Source organism: Columba livia, chromosome 2 (assembly GCF_036013475.1).
Source record: "Columba livia isolate bColLiv1 breed racing homer chromosome 2, bColLiv1.pat.W.v2, whole genome shotgun sequence".
In the NCBI taxonomy this organism is placed as follows: Eukaryota; Metazoa; Chordata; class Aves; order Columbiformes; family Columbidae; genus Columba; species Columba livia.
This window is the reverse complement of record NC_088603.1, coordinates 72,236,708-72,262,214: the sequence shown is the minus strand read 5'-3', so window position 1 is coordinate 72,262,214 and position 25,507 is coordinate 72,236,708. Positions and strand designations below refer to the sequence as shown.

General features: G+C 44.8%; 1 protein-coding gene across 2 annotated transcripts in view; it reads right to left on the bottom strand.

The window, feature by feature from the left end:
* Nucleotides 1-23,332, bottom strand: part of F13A1 (coagulation factor XIII A chain) — a 61,405-nt gene extending 38,073 nt beyond the window's left edge. Inside the window, exons 1-5 of one of the 2 annotated variants that reach the window (XM_021301335.2) lie at nt 23,314-23,332; nt 22,915-22,995; nt 21,835-21,983; nt 15,704-15,892; nt 3,415-3,666 (exon numbers count right to left, since the gene is read on the bottom strand). In XM_021301335.2, the coding sequence (XP_021157010.2) occupies nt 3,415-3,666; nt 15,704-15,892; nt 21,835-21,982 (589 nt within the window). In that variant the 5' untranslated portion in view covers nt 21,983; nt 22,915-22,995; nt 23,314-23,332. Of the gene's footprint in view, nt 1-3,414; nt 3,667-15,703; nt 15,893-21,834; nt 21,984-22,914; nt 23,098-23,313 lie in introns of those variants that run through there. The other variant, XM_065052470.1, reaches the window with a different exon arrangement.
* Between the last annotated feature and the right edge of the window lie 2,175 nt (nt 23,333-25,507).

Sequence of the window (25,507 nt, the reverse complement as noted above, 5' to 3'; positions counted from 1 at the left end):
CCAAATTTGGATGATTGATAACACGTAGAGGAGTCCAAACTCAAACACAAATTACTAAGCCTCAGACTGTTTTAGGACATTTGAGGCATGTAATCTGAAGCAATGTGCAATTGACTCAATGAAGTTACAATATATTTAATTGCTTAAATATAATGCACCTTACAGAAGGCTTGTGTGAATGAAACACACACCTCAGCTCACAGTCTGCAACTTACTCAGATACACTATGCATTTTCACCTGTGAGAGAGCCACACAAGTCAATAAAAGGTCTTTTCCTGATAAGGACTTAATGTTCCCCAGCAGAAAGTTGCTGAAGCTCAGCACCTTCTTGGAAAGAGCTCACAGTATCCAGATCAAAGGAGCCTTTCTCTGCTTTTATGTAGTCTGATACTGCTAAGAGTTAAGTTAAACTCCAAGAAGTTATCCTTAACTACCTGCCACTTTTATCTTCTGTTTCAGAACTGAAGAGGGCTCCGCATGCCCAAAAGCACATCTGTTTTCCCCAACTATGTCAACTTGCTGAAGTAAAGAATGCTGCCTCTCCTCACAGTCTTTACCTTCCTTATTAAGTAATGCAAATCTCACCTGAGTATCTGAAATCTCAAGCCACTAGCTTGCTAAGTTCCCAGATGTTTGGGGGTGGTGTATACCATTTTGCAGGATCAGGCCCTGCATCTGCATCTTAAAAGCATTCTTGGTGATCAGCCTTAAATACAGGTAAGGAGATTAAAACATATAAAAGCATATGATGATTTTGGAAGCAAAGTTCTCTGTAGCTGGACTGGTATTCAAATTCGTTCTGAAACAGCAGAAAAGAACTTGCATTCTTAGCTACGAAGATATGTAGAAATAACCTACAGTAAGAAAGGAAGTAATAAGAAAGGGCACAAATGCCTCTGTCTTAAAGAAAAGCTCATACCGACACATTGATGTTTCTCCAAAATGATGAGTAGGAAAGCTGCACCAGACACTGACAGAGCCTGTACTCTGCTCCCTGCTATAACAATCCTCATTCATTCCTGGCATCAGCCTTCTCTCTTTTTAATGAGGCTTTTCACTCAAACTTTTCTGCTTAGCTATTAGCCCAGCAAACAAGTCTAGAAGATTTTCAGACTATTGTTTTCTCTGCACTTTAACTGCCTGAGCTTTTATACCCTTTCGTCATTCCACTGAAAAATCTTTTCCAGCCAGGGGATAAAGCGTGGAGAAACAGTCCCTGGTTTTCTAACACAGGGAAAACAGGAAAAAGAAGATTTAGAAGCCAACTAGCCCAAACTACCTAGGAGTAAGTAAAATCAGGGGAAAAAAAAAAAAAGGAGAATAAATCCAAATCCAAATGAAACATGCAGAAAACAAAATTTACGATAGTCAGCAAGGACCAGGACCTGAAGTTATTGAGACACAGCTGAACGCATAAGCTGGAGACAAAGATGTGGTTCTCCAGGGGTGACCCTGAGTTGTCTCCCCTGGGCCTAGGGGCTTGCAGCACGTCCTTGCTGCCCCAAGACTCTCTTCTGCTTTCCTGAAGCAGAGCTTTTCCGTCGGCTTTGCTGATGAATGCAACTACTACATGTCTCGCTCCCTGCGGGTTTGTTCCCACGCTGTGGTTTTAATCTTGCTGGCTTTTGGCCTCATTCAGCTGAGGTGTGAGGGAGGGAGGACACAGGAGAGCAAAGTGCCCGTGTGCCATGAACAGATGCAGACCAGTCAGCACAGGGAGCTGGTGGGGAAGGTGGTGAGAGGAAGGAATAATTTTTGCCCTTCAACCCCCTGACTAGCAATTTGAATCAGCCTATGTGGTCCTAGTCACACCACAGTGGGGCAGCCAACCCCCTGCATCACATTTTTTTTTTTCTCTATGGCTGTATGCAGCCCTAGCTGGTTGTATGCTAGTCATGAGGCAACCAGGGGTAATCTAAGAATCTTTTTCTTTGGGGTTTACCCCTTTCAAGGAGGTGCTGAGCCACTGCATAGTCACTGCGCTGGTTAACAAACTGGCTGTTATGACATTCACGACTAAAGCCAAGGGATACCCTACCTTGGGGTGGAGAATTGCACCTTCCTAGCTGGAGCTGTGGCAGGCTGATGATGCCTTGACAGACCTTGAGCAGTTTTGGCTGCTCAAAGTGGATGATAACTTCAGCAATGACTCCTTTCTTTCTGTTAAACACTCTCCATCCTCTTCCACAATAACCTCTTAGCATACTGATAAGAGGTATCTACCTCCATGCTGCTTTTAGAAGTGTCTCGCAGTGTCGCGGGGCCTTGGGCCCTGCCCTTCCCACCTATTGCCACTTAACTAAGTCCGCTTTACTCAGCATTAACAGATATCTTCCTAAATAATGTATAAGCTAATCACTGCTTATATTCCCTTGAACCAGGGGCAAGTAATGAATTCAGCACAAATCATTCAATGTACTGACAGTAGTGCAGCTGAATAATGGACTCTATTAATAACGCTAAACTTACTCATCACTCGGTAGGATGGCCTTTGTTTGCTACAGGATTATTTGATTCAAATACTCTGGTAAAAACACTGAAAGACAAAGGAAGAGTGGTGGCAGAAGAATATTAAAGTCAGCTGATGACCTGAGTATATAGCAATATTTAGGTCAGACTTGGAGCCTTACAAGTGTTGAAAGCTGAGACACTCTGCTGCAGCCTGTTAGAAGGCTGAGCCAAACCTCTCCAGTTCTCCCTGCCTTCTCCATAAAGCCACACATGTAGTTCATTGGGTAAAATACTATTTTGTCAATGTAAGAGCTGATTTTAGCCAGGATCCAATGAAATTTAAAAAAAAAAAAAATGTTCTTGAATGTGCTGGTTTATTAGAAAAGGCTTATTTGCAAAATGTTCTGTTCCTCACAGAGGACAGGGTTACTGCTAATTAGTCACCAGTAAAGGGGAAGTTACAAGGGCAAATGCCATGTAGTGGCAGGAAGGCACCACCAGTGATGCCACATCAGGTTGACTCCATCCAACCCCTGCAGGAGCAGCAGGTTCTGTTGAATTCCTGCAGGCTTTCGGCTGCAGATGTTTGATTCTAAATGTGGCAGCCAGCAGTGTAACTCAATAGAACATGGGACTCTGCCACATCCTGCCCAACACCAGATCCTGGAAAAAAAGCATGCCCATATTGACTTGTCAGTTTAACACACACAGGCAGGCAGGAGGCTCACGCCAATGCCTTTTAATGTCAGAGTAAAGCCCTAGTGTATATTTACTACAAGAAATTACTATTCCTCAGGCTGAAAGACTTGCCTCTTGGTAGAGCTACTATAGAATTTCCAGACCCAAACTGGCATGTATCCAGCCTCCTTGGTACCAGGCTTCCCTTCCTGGACCACCCATCCCAAAGCCTGATGAGACCGGCAGCAGAAAATGTGAACCTTTGACTCTAATAAGGTACTTACGCTGGCACCATGGATTGAACAGGATGTAAGTGTCTGTTGCAGAGTTTCTGTGTGTCCGGAGGATGCCAAAGGGAGTCCAGACAGCAACATACAGGCGAAACTTCCCAACAATGCAGGTGGCAGAGGACATGATGGACAGGCGAACAGAGTTGTTCTCCTTGTGGGTAATCTTGGCTCCCCACTCGCCAGGTTTCAGTACATCACCTACCAGGATCGGGATGTAGGTGCCTTTGTTTTGCTGCGGGTAGCGACCTGGAGAGAGAGAGAGGGGGTGATAACTCCATGAAGAGGCTCACCTTGTTCTTACAATCTCTTCATTTCCTGGCAGTCCTCTATCTCTTTGTCTATTTTTAACAGAGGTGGCAAACTTTCAGCAGACAGAAACCACCTATCTCCCTCATTGCTTCACACAGTGCCTGGTCACTTGGCAGTACAGCTACACAAATACACGCAACACCTCCCAGCAGGTAGCCTGTGCAGACACCCCCACCTGTCTCACTCCAGCAAGCTTCAGTCTCACTGGCTCAGGCACTGTGAGGACTGTAGCCCTGGCAGCATGAACAGGGCTTGTCCCAGGATTTCCATGCTCACCATTGTTTGTCCTAGTGCAGCAAGCTGCACTCCAGCTTGCTCCTTGCCTTGGTGTCAGCTACACTGTTGGTAAGTGTGAGTAAGAGCCCCTTCCTCAGTGCAGATGCACCCACCACCCTTGTTGCTAGCATGGAAGTGCCCACTGGGACACAGACCTCAGTTTTGGGGCTCTTTAGCAGAGCAGAGCCTTGTTCTTCCCACTGCACTACTGTGCCAACATGCAGAGATCAAGTGGTGTTTGAGCAACTCCACATAGATGGAGGAAATATGAGTCTATCCACCAGCAGATACCCAAAACTCAGTTCCTCCTGAGCATCTGCTCCTCACGGATGGAGTGGGAACCAACTCTGGACACCCAGAATATAGATGAGCACATTGGAGCTGGATAGACAACTTTCTCTGTGAGCAATGACTCCCAAAGTATGACACACTGCCAAAGTACTGCACATGATAGCCTACTTCATAGTAAGACCAATTGCACCCCATAGAAGCCTGTTTAACTCTGCCAGCTATAAAAAACATCTAGATGGATAGACTCCAGGTAAGCATATACGCTGCCAGGATTCAAAGTTGTGTGAGAATCCACCCTTTGAGCCTGAGGTAGAGCCAGATTATATCAGAAAGTAAACCAGCGGTGTAGACAGGAAAAGGCATTCGTGAGAAGGCTGAGTTCCTTTATCTCATTCTCAAATCTATCATTTGTTTCATATTTTAGGCTGAAAGTCAGACTCTGTTGTTCAAAAACAGGGTAATGAAAAGTATCAATGGCAGACAGAGAGACAGACTTCTATATTTTTCATTCCTGCTATTTAAGAACTTCAAAATTAAACTCACAAGGGTGTTGATTTTCCTGTTTGCTTACTTTTGTACAGCTGACGCAGAGAAAATCCCAGATCTGAACACTGCCACATTCTGTGAAAAGACAACTCCAGCTTTAAATGTGAAGCTTGCAAGCTGCCATGACTTTCATGTTTCTAAGAAATCTGGGGCTACTGTGCTTCATCCTAGAGATTATTCAGTACACATGAATTTCTATTTTGCAGATGTTCAGTGCACATAAATGGCCCACTTTGCCCTGTTGGCCAGGCACGCTGTAACCCATGAAGCCCATTCAGATCAGTGAGAGACGCAGCAGAAGGAAAAGACCTACAGAAGAAAAAAGGACTAGAATAAGAAAACAAAATCAATGGAAAACACTAGAAGATAAAGCATTGGACACTTCAAATACAAGCCATCAAAGGAAAGCCAGCCTAGAGAAAAGAGCCTATAGAGGTAACAGAGATGAGTCTTTTTTCTGCTAACAATTGCGATCTGAGAGCTGAACATATTTTTGTTCTTTGTAGTGCAACTGGGTATGACCCAGCTTGCCTCTGCAGTTGATATTTTGCTTCTAGTTTTGACATAATAATTTTTTTTAAAAAGCAGTCCATACAAACTAAGCAGCAGAGCAAACCAAGTAATTGAACTGACATCCTTGAAAACTGCTAACAAGTGCTACTTTTAAAAATAACTCCCTTACCTCCTTCAGAAAGGTGGGAGCGGGGAGAGATTACTATTTTAACATGGTTAGGAAATGACATTATTATCTTCACTCGAAGCTGCATGTTGGTGTGGGAGCCTACTGGGACAGAAGGAGCTGTGCTGTGGCAGGAGCTTTGCACCACCGCATACCTGTGCACCACATGCACATGGGGAGGCTGAAGAATCACTCCACAGCAAATCTGCCTATAGGAACCAGCTAAGACCTCAAAGAGGCCATGAGGCCTTTGCGAGACATCCTTATGAAAACCCTGTCACTGGCACCTTGTATCTGGTTCAGCAAAACACCAAGCCCCTGTTACTTCCACTTTTCTGAAACCTCAACATGCAAAACTCCATTTGCCCTTCCAAACAAAGGTCCTTCTTGCATGCAAAGCCAAAAGATACCCTAATATACCTGCCATTTGACAAGGGAGCACCTGTAGGCTGGTGCTGAGGAGATCCTTTCAGCCCAGAGCCCATGCTGCTCCCACGCATAAGAGGAAGAGGCCATTGCACTGTCTTGCTCACCCACAAAGAGAAGATACTGTGGGGTATTGCCTGCATCCTGCAGACACAGCAGGGATGGCAGGGAATGTATATCCTAGAAGTCAAAGTAATTCTCAGATGTTACAAACAGTAAATACAAGAAAGCATTGTTTGCTTCTGACAGACAAGCAGGGTTCAGTGCTTGTTAGCAATTGCAGAAATCCTGAAGTGAGGAAGGCTGCTAAGATGGGCAGAGCCCTCAAGAGCACAGTTAGCCATTTCCAACATTTTCTTTGAAGAGAGGACAGGTTCCCTAATCTTCTGAAAAAAAAACCCAACAAAATGCAAATGGGGGAGTAAGGGAGTTGTAACTTCTGACAGGAGCTTGTGGAGCTGAACTGTAATCAAACATCTAGACACCTGACAGCACCAGCCACACTAGTCTCATATATACACATCTGTTGTCTTGATACTAGAGTGCTATAAAGCTGAATAACTTTGGCATTACATGCTAAGGTTTTTGGCAAAAGCATCCTTACGTAGGTTCAGTACTATGTTTATCAACATTGTAGAGAAGTCCTCTTGGGACAGCTTGGCCACTTGTTTTTCATCTACATCTTGAGCACACATTTCTGGCTGCACTGGAAAAGCAGGGCCAACTTTGGGTCATAGTTGGGATATCTGCAATGTCAGCCCTTTCTCAGAAGGGATTATGTGCAACGGTGGTTTCATTCTCTGGGTTAGGGTCTCTAAGGAAGAAGATTCAATATTATCTGAAGACTCATCACCAAAGGTCTGCAAATTCCTGGCAGAACGATCTCTGCAGGGTCTCTGGTGATAACGCAACCCATGGAGAGTCAGGAGGCTGCCTGGGTGCGTGTCAGGACCAGGAGCCATGCAGAGAAGATAAAGTGATTTTATGCTGACAGAAGGGTACATCTGCCAGCAGCATCAGCTGGCTCAGGATCCCTCTCACTCTCATTTACTCCAGGAGCTGGCAGCCTGAACAATGCTCCACAGCCAGTTCTTTGTGGTTGTCTCAGTCCCTGATGCTCACATGTGCTTTGGGCGTAGGAGGCCTTGGCCCTCAGTAGAGGACATTTCACAGCCAATTGCTCTGTGAAAGACAAAGGCGTTGCATGACATCATGTTGTTGGGATGTCCCTGTCCTCTCTCTAACAACACTCAAAAGTGGAACAATCCAGCCTGAGAATTCTGAAAACCTAGAGGTTGCTGCGCTTTTACCATCAGGCACAGAGTGAGTTTTTTATAGGCTCCTTTTGCAGCTATGAAGATATCAGGCACTGAACAGGAGCTGCTGACTGTCTTGCCTTTGAGGTAGGAGAGGACAAAAGAGAATTCACAGTGGCCCTCTCTCATAGTGCTCCAACTCTTCACGTTTCAATGCTACGTACTGAGCCACGTTACTGCCAGAAGGCATTTTTTTTACAGAAACCTCCCTTTTACCGAAGGTTTAATGGCCCAAACATATCTATTTTCCCTGCTACACAGTACGCAGACCTGCAACCCTTACATACTTTTCTTATCCTTTCTTAATCCACCTTGGTTTCTGTAGCTATCCAAGCTGGACTCCTAAAGCTCCTGCTCCCTTCAGCTGCAGCTTGGCTCAGTCCTACTCCTGGGGTTTCCAGGAGCACAGAAAAAAAGGACCAAAATAGCTGCTGTTGCTATAAAGGAGCTCAGGTCTCCCTCAGAGCTGCGCCACAAGGTTTTGAAAGTAAATAAATACGAGTGGAAGTCTACATGGTGAAATGCACCATGACTGATGAACGTGTGAATGCAGGCATGTATGAGATGCCCCTCACACAACATACACTTCACAGTGGCAAAAAATCAGAGAGCCGTGTTTGTTAAAGCTTGCCAAAGTCTATTTACACAGCAGCAAAAGAATGAGCCGTGTAAAACACAGAACCGTGGCCACACGCACGCATTCACAGTGAGTTATTTTTAACATATGCCTCAGCTCCTTAGCATGTCAGCTCCAGGCTTGTCAGGCATGGAGGCAAGCTGTGTTTAATTCTGGGTGAAACTGCCACACCAGAGAGAGATCTGCAGCAACAGAGGGAGGGTGAGAGGTAGGTACGGCAAGTTCAATCAGCAAAACACGAGCGCTCCTCCTCCAGCTACCCAAGTCTGGGGCTGGTCCTTCAAAGTGACTAACAGGGACGAGGTCTTGCTCAGATGATACACCTCCTCCTCCTTCTCCCCTGCTCAGTCCCTTGAAGCACCTATCTCCATCTAGTTTAGTTTTTCCCCAGGGGATATACATGTTGCTGTATGGTGTGAGTGCATCAGACAGCTCCTAAATGCCACTGCTGAGTTAGCACCACGCTGTCAGCACAGCCAGTGGAGGGACCGATGGGTGCTCTTGGAAAGGCCCTACACAAGTGAGTAGATGTTTTTCTTTCAGCAGGGAGGAGTGGAAATTTGGCAGCACAGAGACTGCAGATACAGTAAGCTTCAAAGGACAATCCTTCTCTTATGGAAGTAGGATAACTCAGAAGAGAGGGAAGTGAACAATGCTGTTTCTCAATAGTCTTTTTAAGAACCCTCCTTAGAAAATTGTTTTATAAAGGAGTTGAAGAATCTGTCTCCTTTTGGGATGTACATTACACATAGTAAGACTGACAATTTTCCTGTTAGGTTCATTTGTTTTACCTAGATACAATGTTTCATACAAAGGGTAAAGAATCTATTTCAATGTCAGCCCTGGAAGTCTAATAATTGTGAGAGGCTGATAAACAAATTTGAGCTGGAAGCCACAAGTAGAGTAGCTGTGTAGCAAAGGTAAGCTTTACTGTAAAAAGCAGCCTTGGGAGGAGTTTTTACACTCTGGGACCAAGCCTTATTAGTTACTATGAACAACTACAAGTGTCAGAAAAGGAAAGAGGAAAGAGGAGACAGGAAAGATGAAAGAGGAAATGAAGTAGAACAAGGGAAAGAAGAAGAAAGAATGGAGAGGAGAGGAGAGGAGAGGAGAGGAGAGGAGAGGAGAGGAGAGGAGAGGAGAGGAGAGGAGAGGAGAGGAGAGGAGAGGAGAGGAGAGGAGAGGAGAGGAGAGGAGAGGAGAGGAGAGGAGAGGAGAGGAGAGGAAAAAGGGAGAAAAAATGGAGAGAGAAGAGGGGAAAAAAAAAGAAAAGAAAAAAGAGAGATAGTCTAATAAAACCCAAACAATCAAAACAAGCAAGAAGGAGAAACATATTTTTCTAAAAATCATCGGTGTCTTCAAACTATTACTTTAATATTACACCTGGGTTCTTCCCACCCTCAAATCCCATTGCCCTCAGAAACACTGAATATGGACTTTGAAATGTAGGAAACCCAAGTATCTTGAAATAATTCTTGCTTTGGCTCCAGCTAGGAATAACATCTGACCACTCAGTCCCAGAAGTGAATGTTTCTAGTACTTTATAGTCATAAAACACACATCAGAGTCACACACCTTAGGTACTAAAACCATTTAAAAATACAGATAGATTTTATGTGCCACTTGATGCTGCAGCAGCAGTGCAAAAGAACATAATAAAGACAAAGATTCCTTTGTATTAAATATTGCTATTTATAGAGCACCTCAAGGGACTCCCTCCTCTCTGCTCCTCTAGGGCCTGGCTGGGAATTCCAGGGGGGAGCAAAAAAATATCCCAAAGCCTTCATTCAGAAAGTAGTTTTTTTTGTTCTTTGCTAAGAGCTGGCATACAGGCCTCTTCTCTGGAGTAAATTTCTAGGAAATGCATTCCACTACTGATACATTATTCTTTCTTCCCCTAAATGGGACTCCGTGTTCAGACAGGTGTTTCTGTATCAATGTTCAATTTTTGTAGTTCTTTGTTAAACAGGCATATAGTGATTTAATAAACTCTTAGCACTGTGTTACATACCAGCACCAACAGACTTTTCCACCAGCGCTGAAGTTAGTTGCTCTTGTGTAATGCCAAGAAGGCTCCTAGAAAAATAAAGATCCAACTTTTTTCCAATGAGCAACTTTTTCCCAGAAGCAGAACTCAGCTCAACATCCCATCTGAGGTGCTGGGGGACACCTCATGTCCCAGCCACTCCATTAGCTACCACCTCCCCTGCCCCAGAGCTGCTGAGGAGGGCAGGTGACAGCAAGGGTAGCAATACTTCCCACTAAGACAGATTTACTGCCTGACAAAAGGAACAAAACCTCAACCTTCCTGGAATAACCCATGTCCCAACACTGCTGTGAAATTATATAAAGACTGTGGATACTATGAAGAGCTCCACTGATGCTGGTGTGGGTGTCCTGAATTGAACCCTTGATTATTTGGTTGTATTTAGATGCCCCTCTGACTATAAGTGGGAATGTAGTGTCACCTAAATAAGCCATATAGGATCAGCTAAAACATCTTTATGTTCTTAGCTGCTTTCTTCTGTTTATAACTATTCCTGCGGAGCAGGCCTGGAAAGACTGTAGAAAAAGGAGCAGTAAGTCTCTGCTCTCATCTCAGGCCAAAAGGCAATGATTTATAGGAGCCTGAGGAGTGCATATGGGTGGCTGCATGGGTGCCCGTGCATGCACATGTGTGGAAAGGTGAGTGTAGCCTGGTGACCAGGATTTATGATCATTCCAGAAATATGCCAATGAATAAAATGTTCCTAATAATATTTAGGGCTAGACCAATATATATGGATTTATGAAGCCATTTAAGGAAAATACAAATAGACAACAATTTATGAGGAAGTGGGGAAATATATCATTAGAGTAAGGATGCAACATATAAACTCATCAACCACTGTAGGATTTACAACCATGTATAGGAAACTACTACTAAAAACAAGACTGAAGGCCATATAAGCCCATCTAATAACTCATCTCCTTTTCAGAAAAATCAGTGCTGTTGCAGCAGTGACTGTGGAAACTTTGCAGCACTCATGCTAAACTGGCTGCCCCAGGTGCAGGAGCCATGCTTGGACAGACTGAGCTCCATGCTGTGGAAAGCTAAGAGCAGCACAAAGTATACCCACCGCCATGAATGTGGTAGTCAGGAGAGATCAAGACGGGTGAAGGGGTCATTGGTTCCTCTGCGCTCCCTGGGGCTCCATGTAAACTGCAATTGTTTCTGTTGTGGGATGTAAGCACAGCATCTACAGCTCTCTTGTGGCTCTTTCATCTTAACCCCAGATCAATAAAATGAGTATTTCCCCAGGGGTGATGCTCACCTTGCCTCCTATTAAAGCCAGGAAATGGGCTGCTAGGAAGGAAATATGTAGTGATGGAGCAGCTCCGAAACCACAGGTACTGGGGCAGGGCTGCAGTCCAGCATGAGACCAGAATAACATCGCACTACTCTTCATAAGTGGATAATTTTCCACACGGATTTTTTGGCACATTCATTGTTTTCCATACTTTGGCAGACAAGTATAGTCCTAGTTTGATGAAGCATTATGTGAAAAACTGAATTATAATAATTCACATGTTAGCACTTCATCCAGTTTCACTGATGATGACTCTATGGAAAACAGTCCTTTAAAGTAAAAAGGACTTTAGTCATAAGGAACTATCAAAGAAGAATATCAGTAAAAGTGACTTTCAAGAGGCTGGAGTGAATTACTTACAAATTTACACATATATATTTGTTTATATAATTTTGCCCATGAATTCGAGACTGTGTGAATGGTCTTTAAATGGACTGTGGATTAAAAGAAACTGTTGGTAAAGACTGTTCTGTGAGTGTTTCAGACCCACTTTCACAAGACGCGAGAAGCATTTGTTGCAGGTACCCTTGATTCATTATCAATTAGTAGGATTACGCAGTCTCTTCTTGATTTACTTGCTTCATTAATCATCTTTTTAATGATGCAAAAGAAGCAAAAATAGGAGCAAAGAAAAGAGAACTAAAACTAAATTTTAGGGAATAGAGGAAATAGAATAGTTCTGCACACACACAGGATCAAGTCATTAGCATTGCCTCATTTTTCAGGAGCAAAATTAGTCTTTAATGGACAAAAATTCTGTGATGGATTAACGTCAATGCTGGGAAATTTCCAGTGCTGGGAACTTATAATTTCTGAACAGCTTTTTACGGTGCTATTGTACAAACAGCCCTCAGTGTCGGTACAGCCCTGCAAAAAGAGATGTTGAGTTTTCCCAGCTCCAGTCGAATTCTCTGGGAGCCAAGGCCAGCCATCCCTACCAAGAGTATCTTTGTACCTTGTGAGAATAGCACCTTGAAACACGCAAAAGATTCTACAGCTTGTAGACAGCATGGTCCACATTGCTTGAAGTGGCCTCCCTACCTTTGGAGATACCCAAAACCTGTCCCAAAAGCAAGCTGGGCCTGCTTTGAGCAAGGGCTTGGACATGAGACCTCCAGAGGTCTCTCCAACCTAGGTTATTCTACTGCTCTGCTGTACCATTTGAAGTCTGCTTGGGCACAGAGAGAGCTCTTTGGAAAGGTAATTTTACAACCATCTGCCCATATTTCTGTGTGCCCATCAATTTAATCTTTCAAACCCAGCACCTTCCTAGGTGATATAGCCCTAGTTTCCCTGAGCTCAAGCTGCCTCTGCTGTATGGCTGTGGCCTGAGCCAGTCCCTTGGTGTAGCTCCTGCCTGACAGTAGCACAGGGCAGGTCTTTGGTGATCTTAAAGTCAGACCTTGGTCTATGGGGGAGAGTCAATGGGAGAAAAAAAAAAAATATCCAGAAGGGAGTTGACCCCATTTTAAGACAGCAGGGCTAAACTGCAACCCAAGGCAGCCTAGGGACAGATTTTGGACTGGGCTCCGGCTTTCAGGCAGCTGAGAGGTGGATGACTGCTCTTCAGGCAGAAGAACAGAAAAAACCTGGATGTAAAAGGCCACAGCTCCCCATTACAAAAAGTTTAAGAGCAGAGCACTGAAATCTTGAGCACTCTGTTCCCTTTCCTAAGTACAAGAAACCCCTTCTTTCTCCTGGACTTGCCAATAAAAGGAGAAGTAGCGAGAGTCAAGCAGATCATCTCTGGATAATTTCCTTCTCCTTTGTGGACTGTTTTTGTCTTGCTTTCTGTTGCCAGCCTCTGAGGAAAAAATGTACTGTGTTTTCACCACATGTACATAAAAAGAAACATTTGTGGAGCACTGAGTATTAACCAGTTCCTAGAAGAGGAGCTTGAACATCTCCTCTCACAGCTGAATCTCTGTGAGCTATAATAAATTCATTGTAGAAAGAGGGCAGTGGTGTTCACAGAAACAGACACTTAAAAAGCAGGGAAGGGCAATAGCATTATATACTATCCTGTATATGCAGCACTTTTCTTCAGCTGATCGCCAGATACCACACATGGGACATCGGCATTACTGTTACCATTTCACAGTAATAGCAAAGAATGGAGAGGAGAAGTCAACCACAGACTCAGGGCTGACTCCAAAGTCATCATTCAGAGCTGAGTTTGTTGCAAAGTCTCCCCTGGCATTTAACCCCATTCCTACTGTGGCTGAGGATGAAGGGATTTTTATCCCTGATTAGAGATTCACGGTACAAACCATGGACAGATGTGTTAGGAAAGAGCAAGAGGAAAATAAGTGAATACGTTCTCTTAAGTGGACTGTGCAATGTCAAAAGAAGTGTTAAATTTCTTCTTCCAATATAGAATATCTGATTAAAACAAACGCAAACTGCACACAATTCAATAAAAAACAAATGTTCCATTTTCCACTTCTTCTTGCTACAGCTGTTTGTTTTAAACATATAAAGATAAGAACAGTCTTGAATTTAATTAAATCCCAAAAGAACTAATGATATTTATGCATATTAAATTTTTAAAGGCACTTGTGGCTGTTCAGCCAATCATTCACTGGACTGTCATAACATGCCTCCCAACCCTAATTTAAATTAGAAAGAAGAGAACCATGAAAAAAAATGAGCAGACAGTAACCTTTCCACTGCACATATGTTTAAGAGATAAATGCCCATCTAGGTTTAAAATGCAACAAATCTAATAAATGGCCACATCATCATAATTCAATGGTGGAAAAAAATCAATGTTACAAATTTTGGAACTGCATCTCTCAGGAAAGTAAATTAAAACGTCAATTCAAACCTACTTTAAAGAGTTTATAAGGGAAACATTGATGTCTTAACACAGAAACTCCCAGAACACTCTAGGTGAAGCTGGGGCTTTCCCAGAGCTGTGATGCAGGGAGCAGTATTCAGTGGGGCCATCTTGGGAGAAAAGTAGGAGGCTCCACTCTGTTGCTTGGTTTCCTTCTTCTTTAGCGAGGTCATAGAATCATTTTGATTGGAAAAGATCTTTGAATCAAACAGTTAACCTAGCACTGTGGAGCCCAGCTCTAAACCACGTCCCCAAGAACCTCACCTACACGTCTTGTAAACACTTTCAGGGATGCTGTTCTCTGGTGTTGTTCCTTCAATAAACCAACAGGTACCTTAGGACCTGGGGCTCTGATGAACTCTCAGTGAGAAGAAAAATGATTTCTTGCTCTTTTTGCAGTAAATCAAGAAAGCCTCTGATGTGCCCCTGAGTAAGTCTCTGGTCCAAAGCTACAATCTCTGAACCTTCTCCCTTGTTACCAAGTTGGCTGTAAATCACAGTATCATAGAATCATTCCAGTTGGAAGAGGCCCTCATGATCATCGAGTCCAACTGTAACCTAACTCTGGCACTAAAACATGTCCCTAAGATCCTCATCTACACATCTTTTAGACACCTCCAGGGATGGGGACTCAACCACTTCCTTGGGCATCCTGTTCCAGCCCTTTCCATGAAGAAATTTTTCATAATATTCAAACTAAATCTCCCCTGGCACAACTTGAGGCATTTCCTCTCATCCTATCACTTGCTGCTCAGGAGAAGAGACCAACACCCTACATGCTACAACCTCCTTTCACATAGTTGTAGGGAGTGATAAGGTCTCCCCTCAGCCTCCTTTTCTTCAGGCTAAACAGCACCAGTTCCCTCAGCTGCTTCTCATCAAACTGGTGCTTCAGACCTTTCACCAGCTTCGTTGGTCTTCTCTGAATTCTCTCCAGCACCTCAATGTCTTTCTTGCAGTGATAGGCCCAAAACTGAACACGGGATTCAATTTGTGGCCTCACTAGTGCCCAGTGCAAGAGGACAATCACTTCCCTAGTCCTGCTGTCCACTTTATTGCTGATACAAACCAGGATGCTATTGGCCTTCGTAGCCACCTGGGCACAGTGCTGGATCATGTTCAGCTAGCTGTCGATCGGCACCCCCAGATCCTTTTACACCAGATGCAGGCTGCGAAGTTGCAAGGCTTCCTATTCTTCCACCCTGTGTAATTTTCCCACCTTGCATACTCAGCATTTTGTTATCCCAGTTCATACATAGTCATCTCTCCCACCTCAAACAACAGACTCCTCCTCTCTGCATCTCCTAGACGCTAATAAAATATGTTTCCCGTTCCACCTACTTGTCAGAATTGCCATACGGCATTAACTAGAGATAAATTTGAAAGTCCCCAATTCTGCTCTTCCTCTCTCACAAGAAATTCTGCTGACTTTCTCAAGTAAGGATTCAGACCCTGTTTAGAAACGCTCTTCCTTGCCTACGGTTAAGCCTGTTTTTATGGTTTATCAATCATAACAGGAAAAGGCCCAGACATTAAGTACTGCTGTGTTCCTGTTTATGAAAAACTCTTCAACCTTACTTTGCTGATATGACACAGCCTTTACCAGGCACTTGCCTATCAAATACTCCAGCCAGAATTGGTCCGTCTCTGGGTTATAGGGCCGGTTGAAGTCAACTTGGATTTGGAAAAGCTGTCCCCGACGCACTATCAGCTTGGGGCTGTAGTACTTGTCAGTGTGGTGCTGCTGCTTGTTGATCTCATGGGGCTCCTTGAACATCTGAATATCCACAACACGCAGGTAATCTGCAGGGACACGTAAATGAACAGAGAGGAAAGGAGTCAGTATATTGGAATGTCAACACAGATATCAACATCATGAGAAGCCCTGTCCTCCCCTTCTCCAACGTTGCCTCATCAAGGAACACCATGCAATGGAGCATGCTGGATCTGTTCAGGGTTTACATTCTCCTGGCTGAGCAGGGACTCACGGACTGACACTTCTCCATCTACTTGCCATTTTCACAGACACTGCAAGGTTTCTAGTGAATTATGAAAGCAATTGCAGAAAGACCAGGTTGCTATGGGTAGAGAGATGAATGTCCCCAGGGAGAGCTGGGCTCCATCTTTCCTTTGGCATTGGCTTTCTGCAAGTCTGGGCCTTGCTGTCACAAGTTTACCAGTGCAATCAGTGGATCTTTAACAGCTGTGGCTTCATGTCTCCCATCTTGTAGCCCTTAATTTGTAAAATGTAAATTCACAGGGGGTTTGTGATGTTTAAATATATTAATGTTTGCAAAGCGCTGCTACTATTGAGCGCTGAAGAGCCTGAGACGCAGATAATGATCTTGCATTCAGCTGAGAGCTTGGATTGTCTGTATTAAATAAGGTTTTGGTGTACTGTATGTGTCTAGACTCAGCTTCTCAGTACACCTCCACTGCTATTACCGTATTCTTATGAAAACTAAATATAACATTACAGTGTATAATTACAGCATAGAGTTATAGGCAAACAGCAGTAGGTATCTATAACATGCATGGGCAAAACTTCACTCCCTTCAAATTAGGGCTGTCTAAAGGGTTATAGCATACTACTGCTAGAACTTAGCCTGCTCAGCTAATGACCATTGTGGGGTGGCATTGGGATAGCCAAAGGCACTTGCAGTCACCACGAGCTACATGACTGTACCATACCGGGAATTTTCACAATGGGAGTCTTCTCACAGAAAAAGAAACCACACGAAAACAAACTGGACATCATTCTTTTACCTACATACTTGGGCAGATAATCACAAAATCTCTGCCAGGAGGACCATTGGTACCCACTACCAGGAGAGAGATTGAAGTGTAAAGCTTGATTTGCAGCTCTCAGCTTGTCTTTCCAGGTGCTGACAGTTAGAAACTAGGTAATTCCTGCATTTTATACTGATGATACAGAGCCAAATTCATGCCTGGCAAAAAGAGGTGCACATTTACAGCAGCTGGTGGAGCTGTGTGTACTCCTGATGGTGGCTAATTTGGCCTGGAATTGAGTACACTGTGAGCTGGAATGATGTGCTCAGCTAATGAGTTGGATATTGAAGTCACTGAGGACTGCATGAGGCCTGTTTCACGGAATCTCAAGCAACAGCTTTGTATGCTGCTCTTCCTTAAAGGTAGGGAGATGTTGCATGGTGGCTGGCTCTGGACAAACAGCAGAGCAGTTCCCTCTGGGATGCACAAACTCCAGGCTACTGTGGCATCTGCCTCAGCCCTGCCCTTCTGCAGGGATGTGTTCCAGACAGCAGCAGAGCCCGCATGCAGCAACTCCCCTGGGCACCAGCATGGTCCTTCTGCCCCAGTCAAGCCACCCAAACTGGCCTCTGGGTGGCAGGTGACAGAGAGGGGGAATTAAGGGCATCAGGAGCAGGTCCTGCTGGTGCATTGTCACCATCAGCTGGGATGAGAAAAGGGAAGGGAAGGGAAGGGAAGGGAAGGGAAGGGAAGGGAAGGGAAGGGAAGGGAAGGGAAGGGAAGGGAAGGGAAGGGAAGGGAAGGGAAGGGAAGGGAAGGGAAGGGAAGGGAAGGGAAGGGAAGGGAAGGGAAGGGAAGGGAAGGGAAGGGAAGGGAAGGGAAGGGAAGGGAAGGGAAGGGAAGGGAAGGGAAGGGACCTGTCTGAGGATCCTTTTATGGAAAAACCTTGGACAACTGAACCTAAACCCATCCACCTCCTGCTAACCCAGGCTGGAATATCCTGTTGAATCCTGAGGCAGGCTTGAAGTCCCATGGCATTGTTATTGTTATCCTCCATTTAATTCACTAGGCTTCTGGAGTAACTTCTGTAGATCCCTGCTGGCTTTAGTGCTGGCTGAAGTTACAGAGGTGGTTTTTGTGTGAAACATTAAATGTGTTTTGCTCAGAAATCATTCTCATTTCTCCTCTGTGAAGTGGGGCATGTCTTTGCCTCCCTCCCTGCAAAACTTATCAATGCTCACTCACAATAACACTGACAAAGCTCACAAATTATGTGAGGCAGGAACTTCCCAGAGGGGGGTAAAGCAGGGCAGGGGAGAGTGTCTCTGGTTTTCTCTCTCAACCCTCCCAGGTTGAAAGCAGTGCATGTAAAAGCTGCATACCTTGGTTTGAAGCTATCAGTAAGTTTGGCTCAGCTTCTCCCTCCTTCCAAGGAGGCATAAAAAGAGAGCTGAGGGCTTGTGTTTTCATCTCATGTTCTGAATTAAAAAGCAACAGTGACCCTGCCCTTCTTTCGCAAGTTTTCCCCTTCAAGGAACTGCAAAGCTAAGCCACCCTGGGCCACCAGTTCAGTATTTGCTTCATTTTATCTCAGACCTTCACATGGCTCCTGTCAAAACATAGCCATACGCACCTGCAGAAAACACATTCCACTTTCACTTTCAGTGTTAGAATGTATGTTGAGCTTGCCAGATCGAGATAACCTGTGACCAAGCCTGTGTTAATTACAGTAATGGTAATTATGGAGGACAAAACCTGAGCAAGGTAATGGTCTGTGCTAACTCCATCACTAGGGTGTGATCAAAGGAACGCTCCAGGCAAAGTGCACGTCACTGCTCATTTGTTTGTGAGGGACAGGTGGCCACCAAGGCCTCCTTTTAAGTCAGGTCCTTTTGTTAGTTTGCCTGTAGCCTGGTCTGTTGTTTAGTGCAAGAAGGTTTGCTGCATGACAGGCAGCAGTCTGATGCTTTCTTAAAGCTTTTGCAGTGTTAAGCTTGCGTGGAAATAAATGAGCACAAGCTTGAGCTGTTTTTCAGATAACAAAAATAGCCTTAAAATATCAGGTTTTTTTGAAGGATCAGAGAAAAAGGGCTCCGGATTACGAACCAAATAGTGTGAGTTTCCAAAAGAGGTGCCCATTGCTGTGCCAACAGGGGAAGCACGATTCTCTGTCGAGTTGCTGAACATTGCAAAGGAAGGTGCGTGGGGAGCTTGTAGACCATGGGGCCGCAAGGCTGCGTCCTCCCACCAAGCAGCTGTAAGTGCCAGGCCCACGTGTAACACATTGTGGCGAGATGAGCTAGTTAGGAATAGCCAGGGGGAGGACACAGCACAGGTGTGCTCACGGAGACACAGGCTTCTTGCTGAAGAAACACTCAGGGGTTGAGCATCCTCCTCAATGAGCATGTCCTCCCACAAGGAAGCTGGGCTCCAGCAACAGGCAGCCCCCTGACCAGGCTGGGGGTGCAGCAGTCCCCATCAGCCTCTGCCACACGCTCCGACTGTGATTCAGCAGCACAGAAGTGGGTGTCAGCAGAGAGCTAGTCAAGCACAGAGTTTACCTCATGCTACAGTAGTAGCTAAAATAGGTCAAATGCATCACACCTTAAAAATGCCTGTTTTGCTCTGTTAGCTGTCAAGGGGAACGAGGGTGACTAGCTCAGCTGTAGACACCTACATTGCACAGATCAAGGGCAGGATTCAGTTAAATTTAGGTATCTAAATGATGTGAGCCTGGTACGCAACTATTATTGTGGCCAGTTGATGGCTGGTTGCTGTAGCCAGTGGAGTGTGGTACAGATCACCCTGGAACTGACACTCACAGCCTCTCTGGACAGCCTGTGCCCTCACCTCCACTTGCTGGCTGGCTCTGTGTTGATTATGATCTGATGCAGGTGAAGACACTGACATTTAGATGTTTATAGCAGGTGTCCAATCCTTCCCCAAAGGCTAGAAAACACCTCAGTTGTAGCAGCAGGGATAAAAGGGATAAAAGCATTTGTTTGCTTTTTTCAGTGTGTTACAGCAATGAAATGTGGGAACCACTACAAAAAATGTGGACAACCCAGAAGTGTAGAGGTGTGCAGGCGAAGGGGAAGGAGGTGGCACAAGCAGCCCTCTGCAAGGATGTGCTTGCAGCGCTATAGCCCTGCCATGCTCTGCCGCTCCAGCTCTGCCTGCAGGTGTTCACTTTATTCCCCAAGCACAATGCTGTGAGTGCTCTGGGCAGGCTCAGCTCCTGAACATAAGTCCCAGTCTGAGCTCCATTGAGCTATAAACCTTTAGTGTGGTCTGAGAGGTGACTTAAGCATCCTACTCCAGTGTGTCCAGGGATCATACTGACATCAGCTGGTATCACAGGCTTAGATCACAGGTGATGTGCACTGAAACAGGAAGAGGGCTGCAGTGCCTTCCCTTCCTGTGACCCCTTGCAGGTTGTTGCTACAAGCACTGCAGAGCTGAACTGCGCAGCAGAGCTGATTCAGCTGTACAAAAAGAGTTCCGCTGTTATGCAGAAGTTTATTTTTCAACCATACCACTCCCATAGAGGGGTTTATCCTCTGGCCACACAAACTCTTGCTTTGGACAAAGGCTGTTTTTCTCACCAGCAGTATCACCTTAAACACATGTTTGGTTCCTGCCTCAGGTCGCTTGAACTGACATTCTTAAGTTTCAACTGTATTTCAGAAAAGCAAGAAGCTCCCATCCAGCAGCACCACACTTCATTCAGAGCCTGACATGAAGCACATCAAAAAGCAATAGGAATCTTTCTCCTGGTACCAGTGGGCTTTAGCTACAGGCTCTATTTGTTCTAAGGTATCCCACACCCCTACACAACTCCAGCTTCTGTGAGCAGATTGGGTTTGGAGCAATATCTAGTTAGGACCTGTATTGCATTACATTTGACAATTTAAACACACATACTTGCCCCAGAGCTACAGAGTTGTTTGAAAATGTTCAAGCAAAGTTTCTATAGTCTTAACATGCCAGTTGGTTTGCTCAGGCATTTTTTTTTTAAATATATGTGTATTATAATGGGGAACATGTGGTTAAGACACATGATTAGGATTACAGAAATAATTATTTCCAATAAAAATTTGAGTTTGTCACTGAAGACCTCTTAGCCCATTTCCTAATGTGTAGAATGCCAGTAATTAATGCTTGTCCACATTTATTAAGCCTTTTTTCAACCCTGCATGAGCATTAAGTATTGTTACATCTGGCTACCCTGAGTTGCCACATTCAACAAGTTCTGCTGTTCATTTCCAACAGGCAAAAAAAACAACATCATTTAATTGGTGACTCATTCAGCAGCCAATCTCGATATTTTTTTTAAATGAAATCTTATCTACTTTTTTTTAAGGTTCACTCCAAAAAGTTTGCATTGAGAATGTGGACTGATTTGCCTATCCCCTACATTATACTGTTTTGACTCCCCAACCAAATGATTGAAACACATTTCACAGGAGAATAATTAAGATTATGGGGATGTCTTTGAGAATTGCAGTCATTTTATGAGAGAGTTGAACATCTAGCAAAAGTTTTCCCTGCCAGTCAGCATTTTGCAGTAGTTTTGCAGTCAGTTCAAGGCCAGACAAACCAGAAGGGCCATTAGGAAGGGAGCCTCCTCCTCTCCCCTTCATGCAGTGTTGCCACAGCCATGCCTGAAGCCAGCACTTTCTAAAGTGCCTCTGTGATTGTGACCAAACCGGGATAACCCATCCTTGCCTTTTTCTTAACCACTCCCACAGTTCAATCTGAAAACTGGTGACTCAACTTCTTTGCTCCTTGCTTTTCTTACCCTGGAGGTAATGTTTCCAAGTACATGGGTGTTTTTAGTAAGTTATTTCCATGAACAGCAACAAAAGCTATCTGAGATCAAAATACATAAGGAGACTGAGAGGTACGTAGGACACAAATTACAATACTAAGCAAAAAGTGGTTTCACAGACCTGGGCAGGGGTGAGTATGGAAGATATAAAAAAATAGATTCATGGCTTAATTGTACACTGTACCTTTTGGATTAAATCCTCTAGGTATCAATCCAAAAGCCTCCATCTCAGGGACCTCATTTTCTTCTTCATTAGAGTTGTTTGATGGGAGGGCTCTTCTCCCATTCAGAGGAGGTTTCCTCTCTTCATTGGTATTCATTGTTTCAGACATCCTGTATTAAAAATGTTGTAATACCATGAAAGAAAGAAATATTGCAATTAAAAAAAAAACATGAGCCAGCATGGCACATGTAAGATGGGAGGAACCAAAAACAATGTGTGGTGCCAGGAAACCACACATTTTTAGACACACATAAATAAAAACCGAGAGGCAGAAACCATCAGTCTAATGGTGGAGTACAGCTCTCTAAGGAGTGGAAGGCATTTTGTGTTTGTCAAAACACATGAATAAGAGAAGAAGAAGGGTGGGAGAAGCAGAAGGAAGACTAACACAGAAGTGTTTGTCTGGGAGAAGCAGGACACTAAAAACATTAGGGAGTTTCAGGTAAACAAACTGAAAAAATCATTCACTCTTCTACCCTCCAAAACAGCATTATTGAATCCAAAATAGCAAATTATATTTCCAGAAAGTGCATCACACACTGCCTCCCCCTAATAAAAATGACATTCTAAGTTATACTGCAATCATCCCAAATACTACAGCCTACAACAGTCTGTGGGTGATTACTGGAGAATTGTATTTTTGTCCCTATGCACACAAACACCCAATATCTAAAAGGCTAACTCCTGTACCAAGACAATCCACTTTTGAGAAAGAGAGAGAAAGAAAGAGAGAGGGGGGAAAGGAAAAAAATAAATAAAGAAAAAAGCACTTATCCACTTATTACTCTCCCACTAACAACCATAAGGGAAATCTCAGATGTAGGCTGATCAGAGACTTCTCTTTGAGCTAGTCAAAACTGCTTTCACATCTATTTCAGTGGAAGCATGTAGCAATGAAAGTGCCATGCCATCTTTCTAAGAAAATATTCATGGCCAAGAACGAAACTTCTTCCCAAAGCTCCCGAAAACAGCAATTCAAAATGTAGCAATTATTTAACAGCAGTAAGCTCTTAAAGGAAGTTTTTTAGTTAGCAAGGGTACCTTCTTTTCAGATAGTTTGTTTTTTTTTTTTTTCCTTTCTTTTTCTTCTCCCTCGCAGAACTTCTGAAGAGCTATAGAAGCCTGGAAAAAGTTGGGGGTTTTTAAGTAACCTCTGTGTACCCTCCTCCCTCCTGTTGCAATAGGACAGTGCTGATAGGGTTGCCAAGCCCTCCCCACACCACCTCAGAGGATCTGCCATCGCTGCTGGCACATCTTTGTTTACTCCCTCCCTCTCTCTGCCTGTCTTGCCCCAACCCCACTCACGAGGAGCATCTCAGGACGCTTGGGCACCGAAGTTTCAGTTCTTAGTGAGACGGAATAGAGCTTCTCACAGCACAAGGGCATGAGGGAGACCAAATGGGATTTTCTGAGGGACACAGCCCAAGAAGCCATACTCACCATGTTGCTGATATTTAATGGTGTCTCTGTCTCATGGTGCCTGCAATGCAACTTCATGTGCTGGTTTTCAGAGTACCCCCAGGCAGACACAGTGACAGTTCCCCTGCCTTCTGCATCCTGGCAGTCCCTTCAGAGGACTGTGTGGAACATAGACATGGAGAGCTTGTTGGTAGCCCAGCAGAGTGGATCTTTTTCTTAAGACCCTCTGCAGTTCAGGACAGTGAAGGTATTTTGCACCAAACAACTATGTTTGGCAAAAATTACCTTCAGCTCTTGCCCCTGATAAAACATGTATCACCTAACAGCCAGGGTCTGGGGCAGTACCTGGTGGAAGCATTTCAGCTCCACGCCAACTTTGTTCAGTTCCACCAAACTCTAAGATAACTGGGGAGTGTGTGTGACACCTCCTCTGTCAGACATAACTCCATGAACCAGTGGAGTTACACAAAGAAAAAGGAGTGTACAGGCAAGAACTGTGGCCCACTGGTTGGCAGTAGAGGTACAAATTAGCTACTAAGTGCGCAGACAGGCATACACGGGCCAAGCAGTGGAAGAGCCCTGTTTAAGCACATGGGACCTGCCATTGGCACTTATTTACCTCAGTTGCAGGGTAGATGAAACAGCAAGGAGACACAGTGAAGAGGACCCCACTCTCTTTCAACTCGCTATGACTTCTAGTCCTGTAACATCAATGATGCCTCAAACCTCTGCTAAATTCACATCACTGAAACCAAGCCAGGAGGCAGAAAAGATAATTGTGTCACATTCCTGTAATGGGAAGCAGCAGGTAAATAATCTTGAAGACAGGACCCCCACCCTAGCTCCCTGGAAATTTCCCAGTAGAGACCACAGCAAGGTAGAAGCCAGGATACCCGCCTGGTGCAGGGCAGAGATACCAGCTGGGGACCTGGGAGCATTGTGTCAGCACCAGCACATCATTGCAGCTGGGCTAACCAGCCTCCTCGGGCTGATTGCTGAGGCACAGCACCAGGCTGCTGTGGTTTTGGAGGCAGCCTCACTGTCTGCACAGGAGCATTGCACTATGTTGTCTCATAGCCAAAAGGCTCAAGCTCACTCCCACCTCCCCCAGCAGGTTGTTAGGCATATAGCATAGCAAGCCACCTAGCTGGGAGACTCCCCTTCCCCTCTTCCCCAGGAGCACAGGCACCCCACAGGGAGAGATATGGTTCCATCACTGGCATCCTGAGCTATGATTTCTGTTGACTCACTTTTAGGCAGATGGGACCTGTGGTAACCATCTGGAGGGCAAGCAGCACCCCTGGCACCCAGGAACACAACGAGCTTTCTGGAGGAGCTGGAGGAGGAGGTTGGTTGCTGATTTTCTTTTTTTTTTTTTTTTTTTCCCCTTCTACCCTGATTCCTACGTGGCATGGTGTGCTTTGTGCCTCCCTCTCCACTTCCAGCCAACAATTCAGTTCCCAAAAACTGCAGCTGCTGCGACGACGTTACAAAAACTGATATAAATATTGCCTCAGTGCCATGCCTGCTGGAGGCCTGCAACACAAACAAGAAACGCCGTCTCCAGAGGAAGTCATGTGCTTCCCCAAGTGGCTGCGGTGCTGTCAGAGCCAGGAGGAAAACTTCCCGTCAGAGCGAGGAGGGGAGAGAGCGGATGCAGCCAAACAGATCCTGCTCCAGCCGTTGCGCTCTAGCAGCCAGCGGTTGCAGATGTCTCCCCGCACCCATCCACATCTCTCCAGGGTTTTCAGCAAAAGCTGGTGATCACATGGAAAGCGGGGAGGCCAAAATTTTTGGCGGTAGTGGCAGGAGTGGGGCTTTGCATCCAGGGAGAGTAATGTTCTGCAGGCTGCAATTTATTTATTTTATGGGGAGTGATGTAGATTCGTGCTTATGACAGCTCCAGATGGCAGGTATTTTCTCATTACCTTGACTTCTTAACATTTGCTCTCCCTTACCTATTAGACTGCATTGGCCTTAATTTGACTTCCATGGTTCGAAACTACTGACGTCAGGGCTGATGCAACAAGGGGGCAAGGCAAACACAAAGCCCTAGTTTTCCTGCAGGGTCTTATATTTAATGAATGATGCACTTGGATGACCGGTGAGAAAGCACTCTCTCTTCCTGAAGCCACTTTGCACTGCACCCTGTGGGGAACCGTGAGCCCATACCCACTTCTCAGAGGCAGCCTTCAGACGCTCGTGGGCTTTGCCA